General features: G+C 45.6%; 1 protein-coding gene across 2 annotated transcripts in view; it reads left to right on the forward strand.

Annotated features, from left to right (window-relative positions):
* The window catches only part of GET4 (guided entry of tail-anchored proteins factor 4), a 161,269-nt gene that overhangs the window by 118,913 nt on the left and 20,611 nt on the right, over positions 1 to 21,745 (forward strand). Inside the window, exons 4-8 of one of the 2 annotated variants that reach the window (XM_078664921.1) lie at positions 329 to 478; positions 15,498 to 15,636; positions 17,630 to 17,770; positions 17,861 to 17,936; positions 19,914 to 19,986. In XM_078664921.1, coding sequence (XP_078521047.1) covers positions 329 to 478; positions 15,498 to 15,636; positions 17,630 to 17,770; positions 17,861 to 17,936; positions 19,914 to 19,986 — 579 coding nt within the window. The remainder of the gene's footprint in view (positions 1 to 328; positions 479 to 15,497; positions 15,637 to 17,629; positions 17,771 to 17,860; positions 17,937 to 19,913; positions 19,987 to 21,745) is intronic. The other variant, XM_078664922.1, reaches the window with a different exon arrangement.

Below are 21,745 nucleotides of genomic sequence, written 5' to 3' on the forward strand. Positions count from 1 at the left end.
TCCGGCGAACAGAGACACGAACCCAACGATATGAGGCAGATGTTGATTTATTAGAAAACTTGAAACTGACGCGTTTCGTGCACCTTGTGCCCTTGTTCACAAGTATATGTGTATGTATATATGTATATATATATATCTCATGTCCAGCAGTTATGGATTGGTCAACATGCAGGTTTTTTCAGCATTGTTCATGCTTTTTATTAAGTGAAGTGCTGCTTTAAACGGGTGACAATATGTACTACATGGGGAGGGTGGCATGTGCCTTATTATGGTAATGTTAGCTGATTGTTTGATTACCATATTGAATTACTTTTTTTGTTCTTTATAGAAAACTTGGCGAAATTGTTTAGCCTGATGGATCCAAACTCCCCTGAAAGAGTAGCGTTTGTGTCCAGAGCTTTGAAATGGTCTCGAGCTGGATCAGACAAACTTGGTCATCCAACGCTGCACCAGCTATTAGCTATTACTTTATGGAAAGGTAGGTGTGATTAATCCATTTTCACTAACACAAATGGTTCTTGCACGTGGTTAATAAACTACAACACAACTTCTGCTGTTCAGTAAACTACTGACGGTGTCACCTGAAAGGATCCAAAAAGATGTTAGAGAAATCATGATTGATGCATTTATCCAACAGGGGGAGCACTTTATAAGTGAAAATATATAAATATAATCATATATGAACTGTGTGTGGAGGTGCAAGGCATTTAAGATTTCTAAGAAGAATGCATAAAGGACAAGGATCTAAGACTTACTCAAGAGGGTATGAAAAAAGATCCAGTAATTTAGGGCCAGATTACAAGTGCCAGCGTAATACCGCACACTGTATTTCTGATACTGAGCAGTATTTCTGTGCCTTTACCTGGCCTTTATTAGATTTCGGAATGTTACTCCCAATTTGAAATCTCAACTGTTATTACACTCATTTCTGCTTGCTTTCCCAAATTCTGTTGTATTTTCTTAGCACATAAACACCTTCTCTGTGCAGGTGGATAGAAGCTCGATGGGTAACTGGACTTTGGCTTCTGTGAAGCGGAAATGCATTGCTCTTGTCGCACAATAAGCTGGTTGCTGGGCTAAGAATGTCACCTGTTCTTCAGAATGTTCCTCTGTGTGTATGCATTCATATTCTCACAGGAAAAAAATTGTTTTACAAGTGAGTTATGGTTTTTGCTCGAATGACTACAACTTCTGAAATTCTCCAGAATCCACAAACAACCTGCCATAACTCTGTGACGCTAGACATAGTTCTGTCTGCCTTCAGTCCTGGAGACTAGACGGTCTTGCAGGATGTATAATTTCATTTGCCAATTCTGCAGTTCCATCGGTATCACCTCTGGTTTGCGGTGGGGAGGGAGCATTGCCATGTCATCGTCCTACACTGTGACCATACCTTAAGTCCCTCGATGTTCACACAACTGGAGGCGGTTGTCATGAGCCTTCTTCGCAGGTTGGATTGACGTATTCCTGTACGTTGATAACTGGCTCTTAAAAGCAACTTCACCGCAGCTAGTTTCAGATTAGACCAACTGATGGCAATCTTGTTGCTTTCCAACCTCCAGTCTCATCTTTGACCAGCTCAGGCGATTTTCTACATTGGGGGCATCCTGGACATGGTGGCTTAGAGGACCTTTCCACCCCCGGTAGTGAGTCTGGGACATTCAGGGCCAGGATTCCAATGTTGCTGCCCAGAGTCTGTTCTATCTCGCATGGTTCTGAGGATTTCTGGCCTCTTTGCCCTGTGCCTTTTGACACATACGGGCTCTGTAGTGGAACCTTCAGCTACAGTGAGCCTAGCTCCGGCAGTGACTGTCTGGCAACATCCACGGTTTGCACATGGGAGCAAATTCCAAGTGTATGTATAGTAGTGTTTGTGTTTTTATGAGTGTATGTGTATATATATATATATATATATATACACACCCCACCACCACCACCACCACCAGATTTAATCGCCCAGGTCTGTGTATTACCTCAGGAAATCTTGGCATCAGCCTATGCTCAGCAGTGCTAACCATAATTGTCGGAGGCAAGTCTTTATTAACTTCCTAAGGCAGCCCCCATACCTGGATATTACCTTCCCAGTCCTGCATTAATTGGGCTAAGATCACCAGGTGGATAACCTACCTTTTGTTCAGTTAGCTGGTGTGGAGAAAGGGAAGCCTGCCAAAAAGAGTACCTTGTTGCTGTGCATTGCCATTTGTGTCTTGTTGGTCTATGCTGTGCCCAAATTGGGGCCTCCTGGGTGCCTTTTTCGGCTTATTCACCCAGAACTGAACCCACAATTGCGGTTCTGGTACAGGGGTGTTTTAATATTGGACTGGCCTGCAACATGGACGCCCACTTCACCAGGTGCTATTGCCTTGATTCTCAGGTCTGTGGGGATAGCCACTTCCCCTGTTTTGGCCCTAAGGAACTTCCTGGTTTGAAGCCCACTCTCCAGACCCACCTCTTTGTTGTGGGTACTGCTTTGGTATTGATTCAAAGGTGAGGAGTCACCAGTTGGAAGTATGCACAGCATGAACAAGTTACTTGCCTTCAATAACACTATTACTGGTGTGTACACGGTCTAACGGCAGATCCTTCACCACTGTTCCGCTCCCCATTCTATGGAGTGGACGTTCTGTGAGGTAGTATGATCCCACGTTAGGTAAGGCACAGATTCACACTGATTTTCTTCCATGTCAGCTGCTTCTCGTCCAAATGTATGAGGGAGAATGCTGCTGTCAGTGCAGATGTGGCTCCTATATATGACTGTGTGATCATGTCAAGAGGTGGTGTGGAGTTGACCCAGATGCAGTTGGCACCACCTGTTAACCCAGATGCTGCGATGCTCTGCCACTACATCCTTGTTGTAATGTGTTTGCCTAAATCATTGCTCATTGTTGTTTCTTAATTCTTGGAATGTTGGACAATGAATATATTCACTTATTTTTAATTGTTACTATTGGAGAGTGACCTTATTGCAAATTGAACTGTGATAATTTAGGCCGTGAGTCAAGACCCCAACTTTAGGCCATTGGTACTACTCGAAGGATGGGTTCTAACATGATTTTTTTTGCTCGGTATGGATGCCTAGTGATAGAAAAGATATGTGATAGCAAGTAATCACTCTTTACCTTTTGTCTGATATTATTGGATTTGCAACCATCGCCGGAGAAAAAAATAATGGTTTCATATTTTTGGTACATTAAATACACATTCAGCATGTGAAAAAATAAATCTAATTCCCCCGGTTTGTTTAAATTTGATATTATTTAAAACTAATTATGATTATTAATTGTAATAATAACAATATAGTCCTTAAAATAACCATAAAACTTAATTGTATTCCTCATATATTGATATAGATTATATGCATAATTTTGACGTACAATTTAAAATAATGGTTGTTACATCTTACATAGGCTATGTATTTCATGAGTGAACATAAACACAATTTTATCATTCACATTTGTCGTCATCTTCTAAATAGGTTTCTTCATTCTCTGCGTCTGTTTGATTTTCACAGGCAGGAAGTCTGCACATGCCAGTGCACTTGAGGCCATTTAGACAGTCGACATGTTGGCAGTTTACAGTTCCTAATGCAGTTACAAACTAGTAGAGTTAACACTGCCTGAGGTTCTGGCTGCACCACCATCCAGTCCAGTACCAGTTACTCTGCTCCCGCATGTTTTCCCAACTTCACATCTCTTGCTTATACCGGCTTAATAATTTGCACGTTCGGCATGTTTCTTCAGACCATCCCTGCTAGGTGGAAGTTGATGACTGTCTTTCTCACCATTCTTTGTGCAGAATAGGTGATAAGTCATTCACGTGATGAACTGAAGATTTCGATGCATACAGCAAGCACAAGAATTGCTCTAATTTGTCCATTAGTTCTACAGAGAGATCCCATTCGTCTCCGAGCTGCGAAAATGTTTCCTCTGTATATCTGTTGGCAGACCGGATGTACTTTTCCTTTTTCCGCAAATGCGCTTACTGTGTCACATCCGATAAAAGTATGGAGACCTATCCTAGCTCAACAAACATTTTCACCAAGAGTTGAGGCTGTTTTCCTAATGTCAAGGACTCTCATGCGTATTTTAGTACCACATTTCAGAAACCATTTAGCCATGATTCTGTCTTGGAATCTCAAACAAATAAATACATCTGTGTCATCTGATCTTCTCATCACTGCCTCCTAACCCTCATTAACAGCGTGTGCAGCATGCAGCAACAGATTGCCATCTGCTTCTTCATGTTTACTGTTTAGCTCAGGCACTTGGTGGCTCCCTTCATATGTGATTTTGTAACATGTGAAAGAAACACGTTGGTGTTCGATTCCTTACCTTAGAATATCCCCAGGCGTCCGACTGGATCCGGAAAGTTTTCGTCCGCAGTACCCTTGCCGTACCCTTGCGCATCGTTAGGCGTTGTCTGCGGCTCCGCGACTGTCGTCGGCGTCGTGATCGCCGGGATGACGTCGTCGGAGTACTTTGACGCCGCACTCGCACACGGACATCAGTTCTTCTATTTTCCGCGCCAGCAAGCGCAGATCCGGGAAGAGCTAGTACCCTAGTCACTTTTTGGCCTATTTTGGCTATCTTTTTCGAGTCGATTTGACTCTTGGTGCCGGTAGGGATGCCTGGATTTAAACCGTGCCACACTTGTCTGTGACCGACCCCCACCGCCGGTGTCTACTGCCTCTGGGCCGACCGCGACGACAAGTCGTGCCCCGACTGCCAGGCCTTGACCTCGAAGGCTAGGCGGGAGTGGTTCCGCAAGCTCCTCGAAATCCGGCAGTCTGCTCCGCGCCGCTCGAGGAGGAAGTCAAGGGGCCGGTCGCAGAGCCGGAGCCCACACCGTTCGTCAGGCTCCAAGTCCTTGCATTCAGGTAAGTCGAGGCAATCTAAAAAGTAGTCGAAGAAGTGGCGTCACTCTTCTGAATCCCCTTGCCGGTCGCGCTCCGCGACTGAGGGTTCGGGTGACACCACCCGCGCCGCGGGCGTCCCATACCCTCCGGTCCCTGGACTGCATGCGACGCATGAGGAGATACGTTATTTCCTCGTGGCCATGAGGATTCACTTCCCTCAGAGGCCTGCCGGCGCGCCTTCGGGCCCTGCAGACCCGATTAGGGGCCCTAGCGCGCCGTCGCCGACTTCGGTCCCGACACCGCAGGGCCCCGGAGGATCCAGGCCTGGATCCCAGTTGACCTCACGACTCCTCCATTGGCGCCGACCCCGATGGTGTCGCTCCCGGCACCATCTTCGGATGCCGACGCCCCCGGTTTCAGCCCCGGTCCCAGCCCGTCTCCGGCGTCGGTGGGTGAGCAATTCGCCTATGACCCGGCTCCGTCATTTCTGCCTGTTTATCAGGACACGGCTGAAGGGGAGGACTGGGAGGGGTCTGAGGACCCTCTGGCACAACAATGCCAGTTAAGTCCGACCTGGGCAGATGAGCTGGGGGAGGCCAGTGGTCTGGACAAATCGCCTGACACTGGATTAATCTCTCCTCCCATCGTGGCTAAGGAGGAGGGTGCTACGTATGGTGTGGTGTTGCGCAGGGCAGCCAAGGCCTTGGCTCCTGAGCTCCCTGCTGCCGCTGTGAGTACTAATCACCTCATTGCGGTGCTTCAACTGCCAGTAAGCTCTTCGGAGCCTCTGCTGCCGTTCAATGAGGCCCTCACAGACGTTCTGATGGGCACTTGGTCCAAGCCCTCCACGGTGCCCCCTGTGGATCGGAACGTGGCCCGACACCTCTGCCCGGCTCCGGGCGACCCCTGCTTTCTGTCCGTATACCCTACCCCTGAGAGCCTGGTGATCCAGGCCTCTACGTCCCAGACCGCATTCCTGAATGCCCCTCCAGATCGGGAATCCAAAAGGGTTGACCAGTTTGGAAAGAAACTGTTCTCCTCACTTAGTCTGGGGTTGCGGTCTATCAACACCGGTTGCCTTTTGGGCCGTTACACCCACTCTTTGTGGGACACCTTTGCGGAGGTGCTATCCCAGTGTCCGGAGGAGGCCTAGGCACGGCTCGCCCAAGCAGTTGCTGAGGGGCTGGATGCAGCATGTTATTCCATCAGATGTGCACTTGATACCAGGGACTCGCTGGACGGAGGGATTTCCACGACGGTGGCGATCCTTCGCCACGCCTGGCTGAGGTCCGCCAATTTTTTGGTGGATGTCCCGTCCACGCTCATGGACATGCACTTCGATGGCCGTCGCCTTTTTGGCGACAAAGCAGACAGTGCTCTTGAGTGTTTCAAGGACTCCAGGGCTACGGCCAAATACCTGGGCCTGTCGGGCCAGCGCCAGCAGACTTCTGCTCTTCATCCCTTTCGTGGCCAAGGAAGGGGCGCCCCCACACATTCATCCAGCCACAGGCCGTAGAACCAACCTCCATGCAGTCGCGGACGTGGGAGCCGCCGTGGCGCTGCAGGGGGACAGAGGCCTGGTCAGTCCACATCCACTCCAGCTGCATCTGCCTCAAAGCATTCCTAGTGAGAGCTTTCAGGCCCATTCGACGCCAGTGGGGGGGGGGGTGGGGGGGGGGGGGGGGGGCGGGCAGGGTTTGCCATCATCTCCTCCACTTGTGTACCATCACTTCGGACTGGTGGGTGCTGCAAATCGTCTGAAGGGGTTACTCCCTCCCCTTCGAAGCGACCCCTCCAGCCATGCCACCGCATGTCGGGGGATCACTTGCAACTTCTGCAGGAGGAAGTTACGGCCCTCTTGGCCAAGGGGGCCATTGAGCGCATTCCTGGGCCAGAAGTAGGACGTGGTTGCTACTCCCACTACTTTCTGGTACACAAGAAGGGCAAAGGAGGCCTACGCCCTATCTTGGACCTCCGGAGCGTCAACGGCTTCCTCCAGAAGGAGAAGTTAAAGATGCTGACTTTAGCTCAGGTCCTGGCTGCCGTAGACCCTGGAGACTGGATGGTAGAGTTGGACTTGCAGGACGCATATTTCCACATCCCCGTCCTGCCAGCCCACCGGCGCTACCTGCGGTTCACGGTAGGCCATGAGCACTTTCAGTTTACAGTGCTCCCCTTCTGCCTCACCAGTGCCCCTCAGGTGATCACGAAAGTGATGGCGGTGGTCGCAGCTCATCTGCTCAGATCAGGGGTTTCAGTCTTCCCCTATCTCGACGACTGGTTATTGAAAGCAGGCTCGCCCCAGACAGTTGTCTCCCACCTCCAGACTACGGCCGATTTCCTACACTCGCTGGGGTTCTCCATCAACGTGCCGAAGTCCCAACGGTGCCCCTGTCAGAAGCTCCTCTTCATCGGGGCGTTCTGGACTCGGCGCAGTTTCGGGTTTATCCTCCCGCGCAGCGGGTTCGGGATATTCAGGCTCTGATTGCGTTCTTGCAGCCTTTATCCCGGTTTTCGGTCAGCCTGACGCTGCGGCTCCTGGGGCTGATGGACTCCTGCATCCTGCTGGTACATCACGCCAGGTGGTAGATGTGGGCTCTGCTGTGGGACCTGAAGTTTCAGTGGGCACAGCATCAGGGCAACCTGTCCGACCACATCCTGATATCAGAGGGCACTGCAAGACAGTTGCAGTGGTGGCTCACGGACCGCGATTGGGTCAGTGGCAGATCCCTCTCCCTACCCCAACTGGAGCACTTAGTGGTGACAGATGCATCCCTCCTGGGATGGGGGGCCCACATGGGAGAGGCGGATATCAGAGGCCTCTGGTCTCAGGCGGAGTCCCGGCTCCATATCAACCTTCTGGAGCTGCGGGCGATCTGACTTGCACTGAAGGCATTCCTTCCCTCTGTCCAGGGAAGTGTAGTGCATGTGTTCACGACAACACCACCGCCATGTGGTACTGCAACAAACAGGGCGGGGTGGGGTCGTGGACCCTTTATCAGGAGGCTCTGTGCCTCTGGACATGGCTGGAACACCGGGATGTCAACCTGGTGGTTCAACACCTGGCAGGTTCCTTGAAGCCAGGGCGGACAAACTCAGCCGCCGGTACATGATGGATCACGAATGGCGTCTGAACTCTGACGTGGCGCAAGGTCTCTTACAGCAGTGGGGAGAGCCTTGGTTAGATTTATTCGCCATCAAAAAGAACGCGCAATGTCATCAGTTCTGCGCGTTGGAATTTCCAAGGCGGAACTCACTCGGAGGCACTTTTTGTTGCGAGTGGAGCTGCGGTCTGTTGTACGCCTTTCCGCCTATACCACCTCTGCCCAGAGTGCTGAAGAAGATCCGACGCGACCGGGCCCAAATCATCTTTGTGGCTCCGGACTGGGCACGAAGATGCTGGTATTCCGAGCTACTCAGCATGTCAGTCGATTCCCCCGATTCGTCTGCCTCTTCAGGAGGACCTTCTGTCGCAGCAGCAGGGGACAGTCCTCCACCCGAACCTGTTCAGTCTCCACCTACATGCCTGGAGATTGAGGGGCGACAGTTGGGGCCATTTGACTTGCCTCCTGAAGTCTGTGAAGTGATTCTGGCAGCCAGGCGTCCCTCCACAAAAACGGTATACGCCTGCAAGTGGAACACATTTGTGGCATGGTGCACCGCAAAGGCTGTGGATCCACTTTCTGCCCCCCTTTCAGAGGTTCTCCTCTTCCCCAGCAGGTCTGTATGTTTCACGTGAAATCTGATGCCATTTGTTGTCTGGAGGTGCATGTTGCAGCATCTCTATGTGATTGTCACCATATTTGTTTGTTCTCTGGGCACTATCAAAGTCTATCTCTCAGCCATTTCAGCCTTCTTAATACTTCCTGATCAGCCTTCTCTTTTCAAGTCCCCTGTTGTAAATAGATTCTTGAAAGGCATCACACACATGTTCCCTCCTGTTCCTTTCGTGATGCCTCAGTGGGACTTGAACCTAGTACTTGTGCGCTCCCTTTGAGCCACTTCATAATTGTCCTCTTCGTCTTCTGACTCTTAAAACTGCTTTCCTAGTTGCCATCACCTCTGCCAGGAGAGTGAGTGAGCTCCAGGCTTTGTCTTCTAAGCCTCCTTTCCTCTCTGTCCATCTGGACAAAGTTGTTCTGAGGACTCGTCCTTCTTTCCTGCCCAAGGTGGTTACAGCCTTTCACATCGGGCAGTCCATCACCTTGCCCACCTTCTTTCCGCCTCCGCATCCCTCGAAAGAGGAAGAGAGGCTCCACCGTCTGGACCCAAAAAGTGCGCTCTTTTTATCTAGACCGCACACGCCAGTTCCAGGTGGACGACCAGCTCTTTGTTGGTTATGAGGGTGCTAAGAAGGGATGGGCGGTGCACAAGCAGACCATCTCTTGGTGGGTCGTTTTATCCATCAAGGTCTGTTATTCCTTGACAAAGAAGGAGCCTCCTGTGGGGCTACGTGACTATTCCACTCGGACCACGGCGGCTACTACTGCCCTGGGTCGGGAAGTCCCCTTGCAGGACATCTGTCAGGCAGCTACGTGGGCCTCGCTGAACACGTTTGCCAAGCACTACTGCCTGGACAGCCAAGTCCGGAGAGATGGCTTTTTCGGCTGTTCTGTTCTCCAGGACTTCCTGGTGTGATCTTGTTTCTCAGCTCCACCCCCGGGGTCGGTATTGCTGGGGTATCTATTCTAAGGTAAGGAATCTAACACTAACGTTTTTCTTTCAGATGCACAAGTTACTTACCTTCGGTAACGATATATCTGTAAGAAACATTAGTTAGTGTTGGATTCCTTACCGCCCCACCCATCCTCCCCGTTCTGCGAACCGATATCTAGGGTTAAGGTATCTCCCTTTGAGGGCCCTAGTTCCATTGGCAGCAGTGTCGGTTTCTTGCATGGCTCTGCATTCCTGGTGCGGAAAGCTATGTACAGAACTGACGTCAGCGCGCGAGGGCGGCGTCTAAGTACTCCAACCTCATCGCGGCAATCCTGATGCCGGATGCGGAGCCGCAGGCGACTCCAACCGACGCGCAAGGGTACTGCGGACGAAAACTTTCCAGATCCAGTCGGATGCCTGGGGATATTCTAAGGTAAGGAATCGAACACTAACTAATGTTTCTTACAGATATATCGTTACCGAAGGTAAGTAACTTGTGCATGTATCTTCAATGTTCGCAAACCGTGTTTTATTATCAAGTTTTACAAAATACTCTGATTTCTTCAATTCGTTACAAGAAATGGGATGAGTTGTTTTATTCATTGCGTGATTTAAGAATTTCTTCCACTGTCTGACAGTCTGGGAAGGTGAGATGTTCTGTAACTGGTGCAACATCCGCCTCCAAGTCTCAGCTAGCCAGAATCTGATTAATATTGGTAGCAGTAGTCAATGTGTTGCGTGGGATAAGATGGAACTGTCTAAAATTACTGATCTGGCGCGTCCCAGAGGCATTAGGGTGATATGATTCTTTCCTAATTATAAATTCCAAGGAGAAGTGTTCAGACCACACAAGGGGAAGTGGTTGACTCATTTCTATTTGGGCAGTGGAGAAGATCTGATCTAGAGTATGACCCCTTTCGTAAGTCGGATACTGCACATATGGGGCCAGCACTAACATCTCCAAGCACTCTCGAAGTCTAATAGAGTCTGGATCATCCAACTTATCCATTTGTATATTAAAATCGCCTAACACCAAACATTGTTTGTAATTCATAACAAAGGGTGAGGCAGCGTTGCCAATGGACGCAAGAAACCTTCCGGCGGGACCCGGAGGTCTCTATATTAGGATGCCTGCCAGCGATTGATGTGGGGACACTCCCCAATGGAAACAGAGACTTTCAGCTCCCTCTATTTCATCTGAAGGGACTATTGTACAGGAGAAATGTTTTTTGAAAATAACTATTCCTCCTCTAATGCCCTTGTGCCGGTCTTTCCTAATTATCTGATAGCCCGAGGGGATAGCAGAGGCGATGGTAGGATTTGAGGCCTTGCAAAGCAATGTCGCCGTTAAAAATAGGAAATCTGGGGTTTTATCCATTAAGTTTTTTCAATGACCGTGTGCTAAGAAGCAGGGCCCTTAGATGGGTAGTGTCTGTGACAAATTAGTATCCCTGTGACCAGATTTACGCACGCCCTGCTCTTTCAAAGTCTGATCTGTCTCGCTAATAAAGGTGTTCCAGCTACATTGTGGGCAGCCCTTTTTATTTGGCTCCATTAGAAGGGAAGAGGGGAGCACCAGCTTGCCTCCCCTACTATTTCCAGGAGCATATGTCTGCTGTAGGTTAGGCGTAGCGTAAAGTTCAACTTACTGGCAGCGTGGCCGGCACCGGCCGCTTCCAAGATGCTGACGTGCGCAGACGGGCTTGCCTTTAGCGTGCCTTCGGCGTGCCCGAGTCATTGCGGGAATTTATAGAGGGTGAGAAAGACTAGAGTGCTGACCCAGGCCAGGCGCACCCGCTCTTACAGGCGGGTACCGCGGTCATGCTCAAATTATTAAAATGAGTTAAAACGAAATGAGAAGCACACACCAATTAAAAAATACATACATTAAGTGCAAAATAGCAAAACTTGATCACGCAGCAATGTCAGCCCCGGGGAGCCCACAGCGCACAGCTGTAGTCATGTTAATGTTCTTTGCTTTTGTTTCTCAATGCTTAGAAGAGGAGCTTTAAAAGGTTGTGGTCCAAATAACTTGGACAGCACAGCTATACCGTTGACTTGATGAGTTGTCCCCTTACCAGTAAGAGTGTCTTCCAGCTGATCAATGCTATCCCATGCTGAGTTAGTGAAGACCTGAGGGTGAATGTCGACTGGAAGAACAATTTGCTCATTTAAGGTAGCAGCAAGTTTCTAAAGCCACAAGGTGGTATCATTTTCTTCCAGTTTTGAGTATAAAATCCCATGACTAAGTCTGTTTACAGTGCGAATGATTTCAACATTGCCCGTCAACGTTTTTAGAGCGTATGGGAGCAATAATTGCTTGGGGGTTTCTGCTGGCCATTTGTTACTGCATATATAATGTCCTGACTGAATGATTGCATAAGTATGGCAACCTTTTTGGACAGCTTTGTGTTTTCTGGATCTCCAGTCAGAAATCATAATATGTACCTTTTAAGGTAATCAGACGCTGTAAATTAATCTTTATCGACGTCTGATGGATGATATGGCCATGGTGTTGATGTCCAGTTTGTTTTAATAATTTTTCTTATGTGCGATGAGGTTTGATCAATGATCTTGTTCATGTCTGTTGCCATAACCTTTTATAACTGGTAATTAATTCTCTTTTCAAACTCTGTTTTTCCCTTACAACGTCCTGGAGCATGGCACTATCTGGTTAGGCCAGTTATTTTCCTTGGTTGTCTGGGAATATGTGGAGGCTGGCACCGAACTATGAGACAATTCTCTTCTAATATGCGTCTTGGTTGATTCGTCTACTCCTTGTATTCCTCTGCGTATCATGAGGGTTTGAAGCACTTCAGTGAGAGTAGTCACACGTATAACCTCTTTGTTAGGAATTATCACAGTTCTAAAGTATTGAAAATGTTCCTCATATGCTTCATCGCTCCTATTTCTGTAGTGATCACAGGTTGAACACTAGATGCATGATCTTCCTATTTTGCTTTAACCCTTGTGTCCCGACTACAAACATCTTTGTATCGCAATCAATGGTTTCACACTGTAGAAGCCTTTTGCCAGCTCTAAGCTCCGTGGCCTTGATTGTTTTCTCACACGTTGATGTTCACTTTTAGCATTTTCTTTCCACAAAATATACTTTCTTTAGCATACACGTTTGACTTTAATGATGTTCTACTGTTTAAGCGTGTACTCGTGCATCATCACCGACACTTGCTTGAGCTTTTTGATTAATAGTCTGGAATAATTCTTTTCATAGTAAACTAGCTTCTGTGTTAAAATACTTGGAGAACTATGTTGCTTGCCACATTTCTCGCAGTGTCTACCTGTGGAATGTGATTCCTTACTTGAGCTGCCTCTAACAAATTGTTCCATGATGCGGGCTTGTCAGCGTAACTTCATGTTAGACATTTGACCATAAATAAATAAATAAACTATAAAAGGGAGATCAGAGGGACGGGATGGGCTTGTTTCAGTCTTCTTCATGATACTACATGGTCATTTACCACCAGCTCTGGAAAAAGAACTTAAATAAAACATTCTACATTTTACTTGGTGTACTTAATATAATCATAATTACTATTATAATTATCAATTTATATATTCACATTTACTTTAATTGTCATTTTTAATAAAAAATCACAGTAATAAAAATTATGAAAACATTTACATCAAGGAATCTTGGAAGTGGAGTGGTAACACACAAAAGGCAGAGTTTTGACTTGCTATCAGATATTTTCCATCTCTAGGTGTCCGGCACCATCGCCAATAAATCATATTAGAACCCCCCCCACCCCACCCAGTGGTACCGATAACATGGTTGACTTAAGGCCAACTAGGCTACATTTCTTGTTCACTTGCTTCAGCATAATAACACTAGAGAGATCACACTTGGATAAGACCTTGAAAATTTAGTTTGGTGCTTTGCATAGATTACGGTTGCTGGTGTAGTCGGCAGCCTTTGAACACCGTCCCAGCCCCTAAAAAGCCTAGGAACCCCAGAAACCACACGTCAGCACTGCTTGCAGTGAGATCAAAAGGTGCAGGTAGTGTTCCCTTTCCCTATTCTTTGCTGACTTGCCATGCACAGCAAATATGTTGTTCCTAACACTTTAGATGGAGTCATGCAATTCATGAATGTAGTGTAAAATAAGCAAACCTACGTAATGTCAAAGATTATTAGTGCTATAGTATGTGAGTATTTCTTAATTTGAACTGTATGATTTGTATACAGTAAGGATTATTTTCTTTTTTTGACGTGGTCAATAATTTGATATTTTCAGGTTCAGATACCATTTATTCCTGGTGTTTGCTCGCATACATTTTATTTCATCATGGCTACAAGATTCCTAATTGGGGCTTGTTAATGTCTTACTTATTAAAAAACAAACAAAAAAAACGTTGTGGTTTGGATCTTTTTTTCTCGCTTTTCATTGGGCTACTAACACATAGTTTCTTTGCTGCTGCTTTGCATGCAGGTTTATGTGCGCCTGTCGTAATTTTGGATTGATTTGATTCAAAGGACCGTTTTAATTTTCTTTATAAACAAACTTTAGGTCTGAATTGAATGTATGGAGTAGGTATGTGCGGCATGCACCTCTTTACGTTGTGTTTTTGATAGTGCCAAAGCCATTACGGCAGATGTTCGTTCATACAGTTGCTGGTTACACATTTCAGTTTCAAATCTTTTCTTTCCACCTGTATCACCTCCCTGCTCATGAGTCTTTCCTGTACTAGCTATTCAATGCGGGAAAGGACAGGAGAGTACGCGGTATTCCTCCCCTGCTTAATACTTTCCTTGACTATCCCTGCCGCCCATGTGATTTCACTACCTTTACTGCCACATCCTTTCACTTTAGTTTTCCCTAATGTAAAGCCATTCACATGTTACCTTTTTCAGAGTTGGTTTCCGAGATGCCTGCTGGGACTTTGCAGTTTTTCATGAGCACTGGAATGGCCTTGGATCAGTTGTGACAAGTCCTCTCCCAATTTATCCAGAGAGTTCCCTCAGCTGCGTGGGTCGACCTGAACCCTGTTAGGATGATTCATCCCTTGCCACCACAGCTTGTGAAGCCTCTTCAAGACTCCAGGGGGTGGAAGACCCACTGGAGACTTAAAGGCTTAGCTGAATCTAAACTTCTCTCAAAGACTGAAATTTACCATGTGGGTGCTGGACACCTCCTTGTGATGATGGCAGGTTAGAGCAGTACTCTTTCTGTTCCAGTCCCTCTGGTGGGTGGGTGTTGCATTTTAGAAAGCATCCCAACTGAGAGAGCGATTTAAAAGCAAGCGTAATCTCCCAGTTAAAAATTGAACATGAACACTGGTTGGTGGTACACAGTCTCCTCTTGCCTATAACACTGTGCAGCATGTCATTTGGGTCCCGGTATAAAATAGTTAAGGGAAGCTGCTGTCTGTTTTTCAGGTTAGTTATGCATAGTTTCCTGGGCTTAGTTCATTTTAACTCTTCTGTTTACCATTGACGTCACTCCATGCACATAAGCATTTGAATTGCACTGGCAGGCGTTTAGTACTTGAAACGTGCAGAGAAATACATAGGTTGGAGATTAAGAGTGACTAGAAAGGCGGCAATGCCCAGTTGTAAGCCGTCCTATTCTGTATTTAATATACCGTTTTGTTGCCACCACTTTTTACCCTGAGCTGATAATGGATAGGGAACATATTGTCTAAAAGTATTAATGTAAAGGTAACTTTTCTTGGCTGTTCTTAAACATGCACTTTTCAGACCGCAGACTGTCTTCTTTGTTTCTCTAGTTTTTCATGCTTTCCGTTTTTAAACAAATTGTTGGGACCGAGGCTGTCATGCAGTGAACATGGTCTATTTTTTTGCTTTATCTTTTAAGGTCAGGTTGGAGTAGTTCATGTTCCATTTCTTATTGAATGTGTACTTGCATTTCCATCTTATATTTCACATTTTCTTGAGTGAATGTTTTTGATCCCGCAGCAGCAGGATTATTTTAATTTCATGAATCTTTGCACATTTCTCTTTCAGAGCAAAACTATTGCGAATCTCGATATCACTTCTTGCACTCATCAGATGGCGAAGGCTGTGCGAACATGCTTGTAGAATATTCAGCCAATCGCGGATATCGAAGCGAGGTGGACATGTTTGTGGTTCAAGCCGTTTTACAGTAGGTGCCCAACCATTTTTATTTAAAAATCTCTCAAAATACATTGTGCTCTGGAAAATGAAATTTGAAAGATACCTGGTAAGGGGGATGTGGATGTTTGCTCACGCATTCCATATTACAGAACAAGCTGCACAAAAGATTTTTTGGTGGGGTACCATACATGAAGTGGCACAGTCAGTACCATTCTAATGCCCAAGGGCACTTTTTGAGGTAGGGAAGCACCGAAATCAGAGTTTCAAAGGTTACTTCTCCACTATTCCCCGCCCGCCCCCTCTCCCAGTGGGCAGATGAATCTGGCTACGGGAGTATCCTGTGCTGATGGGCATTCTTAGAGCAGCAGTTTCATTCTGCTAGTCTGCCTTTCAATACTGCGGTATACTCCGTGCAGGAGCACGTTTTAGGGACCGCACATTTTATATTGCAATCTTGTGCACTGTCCGTGTCTGCTCCGAGTATGGCCAGTTACGGGTGCTCTGTCTTCATTTCCTAGATGCAAGACATAACTATATTTCAGGCTCTAATCAGGTTAATCTTCAGCTTTTGTTTTCTTGTAAGGAGGACTATCAAAATCTACTCCAACTTTGCAGATGTTACTGTGTAAGGATTTGCAGATGCTGAAACACATTTTTATGCAAGTTCCCTCAAAGCAGGCTTGATTGATTAAGATGCGGAATCCGGCAACAACGCTGAAGAATAACATGCTTTAATGTTGGGTTGCATGGAGCCAGCAATGCAAATGTTTGACACCACTTCCACCTGTTTTGCCCACAAAGAAAGGAAGAGGAAATAATGGTTGTTCCTGGTTATCCTTTTCCGCTAAAGACAAGCATCCTACATATTCACTCATGATTTCAGCTAGAAAGAACAGTTTGGTGTCCCCTGGCACAGCATTTTCCGGGCATCTGGGAAAGGACCATGAGAAAGTGGACCTCCGTAGTAAAAAAAAATCACTGTGCTGCCCATTGGGCCCTGGACACGTTCTCTCATGGAGATGTTCCAGGTCGCTCTGGGACGAGTAAGTAATTATAAAGCATCCCTTGGGCTGTAGACCTTTTTAGAGTGGCAGATTGTCTTATTCCAGTCACGTGGACATTTTAGTATGTCCAACTGACCAAAGATGTTGCACTGCTCTCTGTCTAAGGAGAGCCTCCTTCCTTTTTGTCTTAGGAGTCGGAGACTAAATATCACAACAAATGATAATTGATCTGCTTTTCTCAGCACAGGCGCAAGACTTAACTCTGAAAAAGACATGGGCCCTTTGGGCTAGGACATGTGTTCATTCATGGTGCTTCTTTGTATGGAAAAAAAATCGAGCTCCTAGGAAGGATCAAGACCATCCATTAGGAAGTGTAAATCTGATTTGAAATTTTCCATTTGGTCACTTATTCTATAAGTACGAGTCGATCATGGTATGCTGTTCTGGGGAGCTCGATGAGCTATTAGTCTAGGGTGGGGGCAGTTGATTGCCTCCAGTAGTGGAGAAGGCATAATTTGGTAGCTGCCGTGGCAGTAGGCATCCATTTTTGGCTACACATAGTCAGACCTACTATTTCAAACATTTTGTTTAAGAGGGACAGTTGAGCTAGGGGCAGGATATTCAGGCCACTGGTCATGGATACCTCTGTCCAGATCTGTATCCAGTAATTCTGAAAGGACGAACAGTGCCATATGATGTAGCTCAGATTGCATAGAGCCTGGGACCATCTGAAGCCCCTAAAATGATGGAGGAGACCTGCTCTGTGTAGTCCATAAAGCTTCCAGTACTACTACTACTAATATTTTTGCAAGGTTTGAGACTTAAATAAAGCTTGAGAATGTAAGGCAACTTTTCAATTTTGGTTCTGTGTTCCAACTCTCTTCAAATTAAGTGTTTTTATCTTTGTGATTTAGGCACTCAGTAGCATTATTTGTGCATTTATGATCCGAAATAAGTTTTTGGAGTTAGAACACCAATTTGATCTTGTGGTTTATTCTTTATTTTTTTTTCTTACAGATTCCTGTGTTTAAAAAACAAAACTAGTGCCTCTGTGGTTTTTACAACATATACGCAGAGGCATCCTTCGATAGAAACGGGACCTCCGTTTGTACAACCGTTATTAAATTTCATTTGGTTCCTGTTACTGGCAGTAGAAGGGTATGATTTATTTCCTGATTTTTGAACGAAATTGTGTTTTTCAACTCTGTAAAACTGTGCTTATACTTTATTCTTAATTGTTCATTTCAGTGGGAAATTAACAGTATTTACTGTCTTGTGTGAGCAGTATCAACCATCCCTAAAGAGAGACCCAATGTATAATGAGGTGAGTAGAATTGGAAGAGCTTTAAGTTGGCTTATAGATGCTTGCTTTGGCAACTTATTCAGTTGAGTCAAACCCACAGGCTCATTCTTGATTTGTGTTTTTTTTCTTTTCACATGTTTTTTTGGGGGGGTAAAACTTTCTTGTTTTTAAAAGTAAAGAGTTTTACAACACAGTTGCGTCAAATTCCAAGTTCATATGTAATACTTTTCTGCCAGGTGGCCTTTATTTAACTTGATTATGTGGTGGCAGATCGTTGGATGTTGACCAGGAGGGCCTTAGTTTGACCTTGGCCTCAAGCTCATAGGGGTGACTGGATGGATTTTTTAAAACTTTGTAACCGCTAGCTTTTTCGCATTTGAGAAGAGATTATGGGTAGGTCCCCCAAAACTGTATTTGGACTAGTCCGTTGTGGACCTCCGATGATTGTCCTCAATGTTTTATATGAAGAAGTGTAGACATCCTGATACAGTTGGACCTGTTGACAGGGCACTAAATAAAAGTGGCCCCACTTAGCAAATCAGATAGCTAAACAAGTTGTCACACTTGCAAATCGGTGCAGTTCTGAAACAGGCAAGACATGCTGTAGAAGTCTTTCATGTTATGGGAGACTGCATGCATTTGTGCTTGCTGCAGGCAATGTCTTTTGTAGCATCTGTAAAACCCCCGTCTACCTGACCATAGCCCAGGCCAACAAACACCCCGAAAAACTAAAACCTTGCCCTGTGGCTCAGTCCGACCTTGCCTGCTACTTTCGGATAAAAAAGATTTAACCTTGCTTTTTTGCCCTGTCCATTTACTCTGGCTAGTCCGTGCACATACTATGTGCATTGTGCTGCAGAAGCAACCACTCTCTTATCCCTGCCACTCCGTTTCTAGTGAGGTACATAAATCTGCCTCACCTCGGGGCAGCCACAAGCAGGAGAGAGATGACCATGCACATTTTAGCTTTGTTGTCTATGTAAAGAATTGATTTATTTTGCTCTTGCCCTGCTACAATTTCTGGGTCCCTGGGTGCCTTTTGTCGAGATCAGACTTGACCTTGCAAGGGTTGGTATTGTAATACCCTGAATAGTACAGCTGGGTGGCCATTGAGGCTACCTGTTTGCTATGGTTACATTAACTTCTCAGGTGATTAAATGTCTGCGGAGGTGGAGACATGGCACAGACAGGACTGGTTTTATGTTTTTTTTTAATACAATTATAGAAACCACCTTTGCTGAGTTTGCGTTTATTAATATCTATTGTGATTTTGCCTCTAGCCATTGAATGAGTTTTCAGTGCTTTGTTTTTAGTCCGTTTTTTTATGGTGAACACCCTAAACAATATTTCAAAACACGAATATGCTTAGCACGTTTAGATTTTGATTGGTCTGTTTTGTGGGCTTTTAGAGCAAAGTCCTTCATGTTGTTGAATTTGGGATATTAAATACTCTTTTCACTGATCTGTTTTCTTATTTTAGAACTACAGAAGAAGAAATATAGTAAGGGCTCAGCAGTCTGATCAGAGAGCTAAAATGAATTGTTTTCCTTACATTGTTCTGCCAGAGCCAGTTTAACAGATTGAGAGAAGAGTGCCTCTCCCTCTCCTGTATACTTTAAGGCCAGTGTTTATGCAGTGATTGGTTAGCTGAGATTATATTCTCGCTTTAAATCTTTATGCAGGACAGTATGCTAATTCACCTTGCCCCTGGTAATTTTCAACAATTGCCACCTCTTTCCAGATGAATAATTAGGGTGTGGTAGAAATGATTAAACTTCATGAAGAGTTTAAATTTGCAAATGCACCAAAGTAAAATATGTGACCATCTACCAGTTCACACTTTGCAGTCCTACCTATATCCCATTGTATCTTGTATCTCTGACTTTTTACAAAACAGCGACCCTCTTTGATGGTCTAGTAACCCGGTTAATCACATTTGAGGACCCTCCATTCGTTATATTCATGTGCTGAGTTCTCAAGTTGCCTTTTATTTTGCAGTACCTCGACAGGATAGGACAGCTATTTTTCGGAGTACCGCCTAAGCAGACGTCGTCCTACGGAGGTTTATTAGGTAACTAAAACATGATTCTTATTGACTTTTTTGCAATTACAAAGGAACCCTTCAAAATTGCATCCCCTAATTAATGTTGGCCCTTCATGGGGGCTCTGGTTACTCACGATGGGAATCTACAACTCCTGAGTAAGTTGTGGATTATTAAATGCTGTGGAATTGCAGAGTAAAACCTTCTAGATTCATAGCTAAAACAAATATGAATCAATATACATGATGGGTTTTTCTTCATGCGCACCAATATAACCTCAGTAGACTAAGTGCTGTAATATTAGTATGAAGTATATCTTTTCATGATAAACCAGTGGTTTTATTTTTACTTTTATAGTTTGGTTCTTGTTCTTTTTGAATCTTGTAGAGTAGAATGTTAAGTTTGGCTCTCACGTTATCATTCATGTCCCTTTTTTTCCTCACTTGTATTTTAGAATCTGCTTAGTAGTATTTTTCTTTTGGTGCTTTCATTGTTGAGTCACTGACCTTTTCTGGCCTTTTTTTGTTTCAAGTCTACTAAATATGTATATTGCTCTTTATTTGAAGGTTGATAGTTGAAAGAACTGAGTGTCACAAGTTGTGCGCAGCACTTTATTAATATCATATGTAAATCATGTAGTTACATTACCTGAAGGGTTGTTCGGTCTTCGTTCCCCTGTAAGACTAATAACAGTAGATATATATATTGTTCGAGGCGTGTGGGGCTGTAGATATACATACTATGCATACTTTCGCCATCTAGTGTTAGGTCCGGATGTGTGGAAGTTGTTTTTCTTCTAAGACGATGACTCTTCCTTTTGGTGATAATGCACATGGGCATTGACTCCATTGCTAGATTGTTTTCTTTCCCCTGTCTGGTCCGGACTTGGTTTGTGGCGCTCCATTTCAAGTTGTTTCCGGTTCCTTTGGGTTCACTGTTCATTTCCACTCTCGTCTATATTGTTCTGGTTGCATTTTCCATTATTGCGTCTTCAAAATCGAGCACTTTCACCCGTTGATTCAACGTGCTCCCATCGCGGCCTTTGGACCTTGCCTGTTTGGCCCGAATCTTTATTTCAAACAGCTTTGACAGAGTATGCCCTGCTCATTGAACAAACTCCATTTTGCTTCCGCCCCAACTGCCAAATGAAGTACCCAAGAATCGACCTCCATTAGGTTTTGCAACTTATGTCTGTCTCCGGACCGTCAGGGAGCGGATTGTGAAGTGTGTCAATCCTTTCGATTGAAAAAGACATTACGGGGCCGTCTGGTGTGTTGCAGAGAGATGCATGTGCAGAGAGGTCGAAGAGACACTAGACATCTTGGGTCAAGATGTCGAACAGGAATAGCTTCATGAGGCCTCTCCAGCTGATGAAGAGGCCTTTTCCATACATGACTCCTGATTGTGCTAAGTCTCTGACCTAGACACTGGTCTCCAGTTGCATAATCTTCCTTTGGGCCAGCGTACAGTGAGTACCCCTGTTCCACCTCCCCAAAAATATTCTGTTTCGACTGACTTTTCGGCTACCAGGCCACCACTACCAGCAGGCCACAGTAGTCACTGACCATCTGCTATGGACACCCCACCCTCTGGCTTTGCACCGAAACACAAGCTGAAACAGCGCGCTCCTGCACCAAGCCGATCACCTATCTCTTCCGGTCTGAGCATCGCACTTTCACCCCTATTGGCTGTGATTACCTCGGATCTGAACAAGAAAATCGCTTTGGTACCAAAACCTTCGGCTTCCACATTTAAGTTGCCTCTAGTTGGCTCCAAATCATGCTGGAG

Source organism: Lissotriton helveticus, chromosome 10, assembly GCF_964261635.1.
Source record: "Lissotriton helveticus chromosome 10, aLisHel1.1, whole genome shotgun sequence".
Classification (NCBI taxonomy): Eukaryota; Metazoa; Chordata; class Amphibia; order Caudata; family Salamandridae; genus Lissotriton; species Lissotriton helveticus.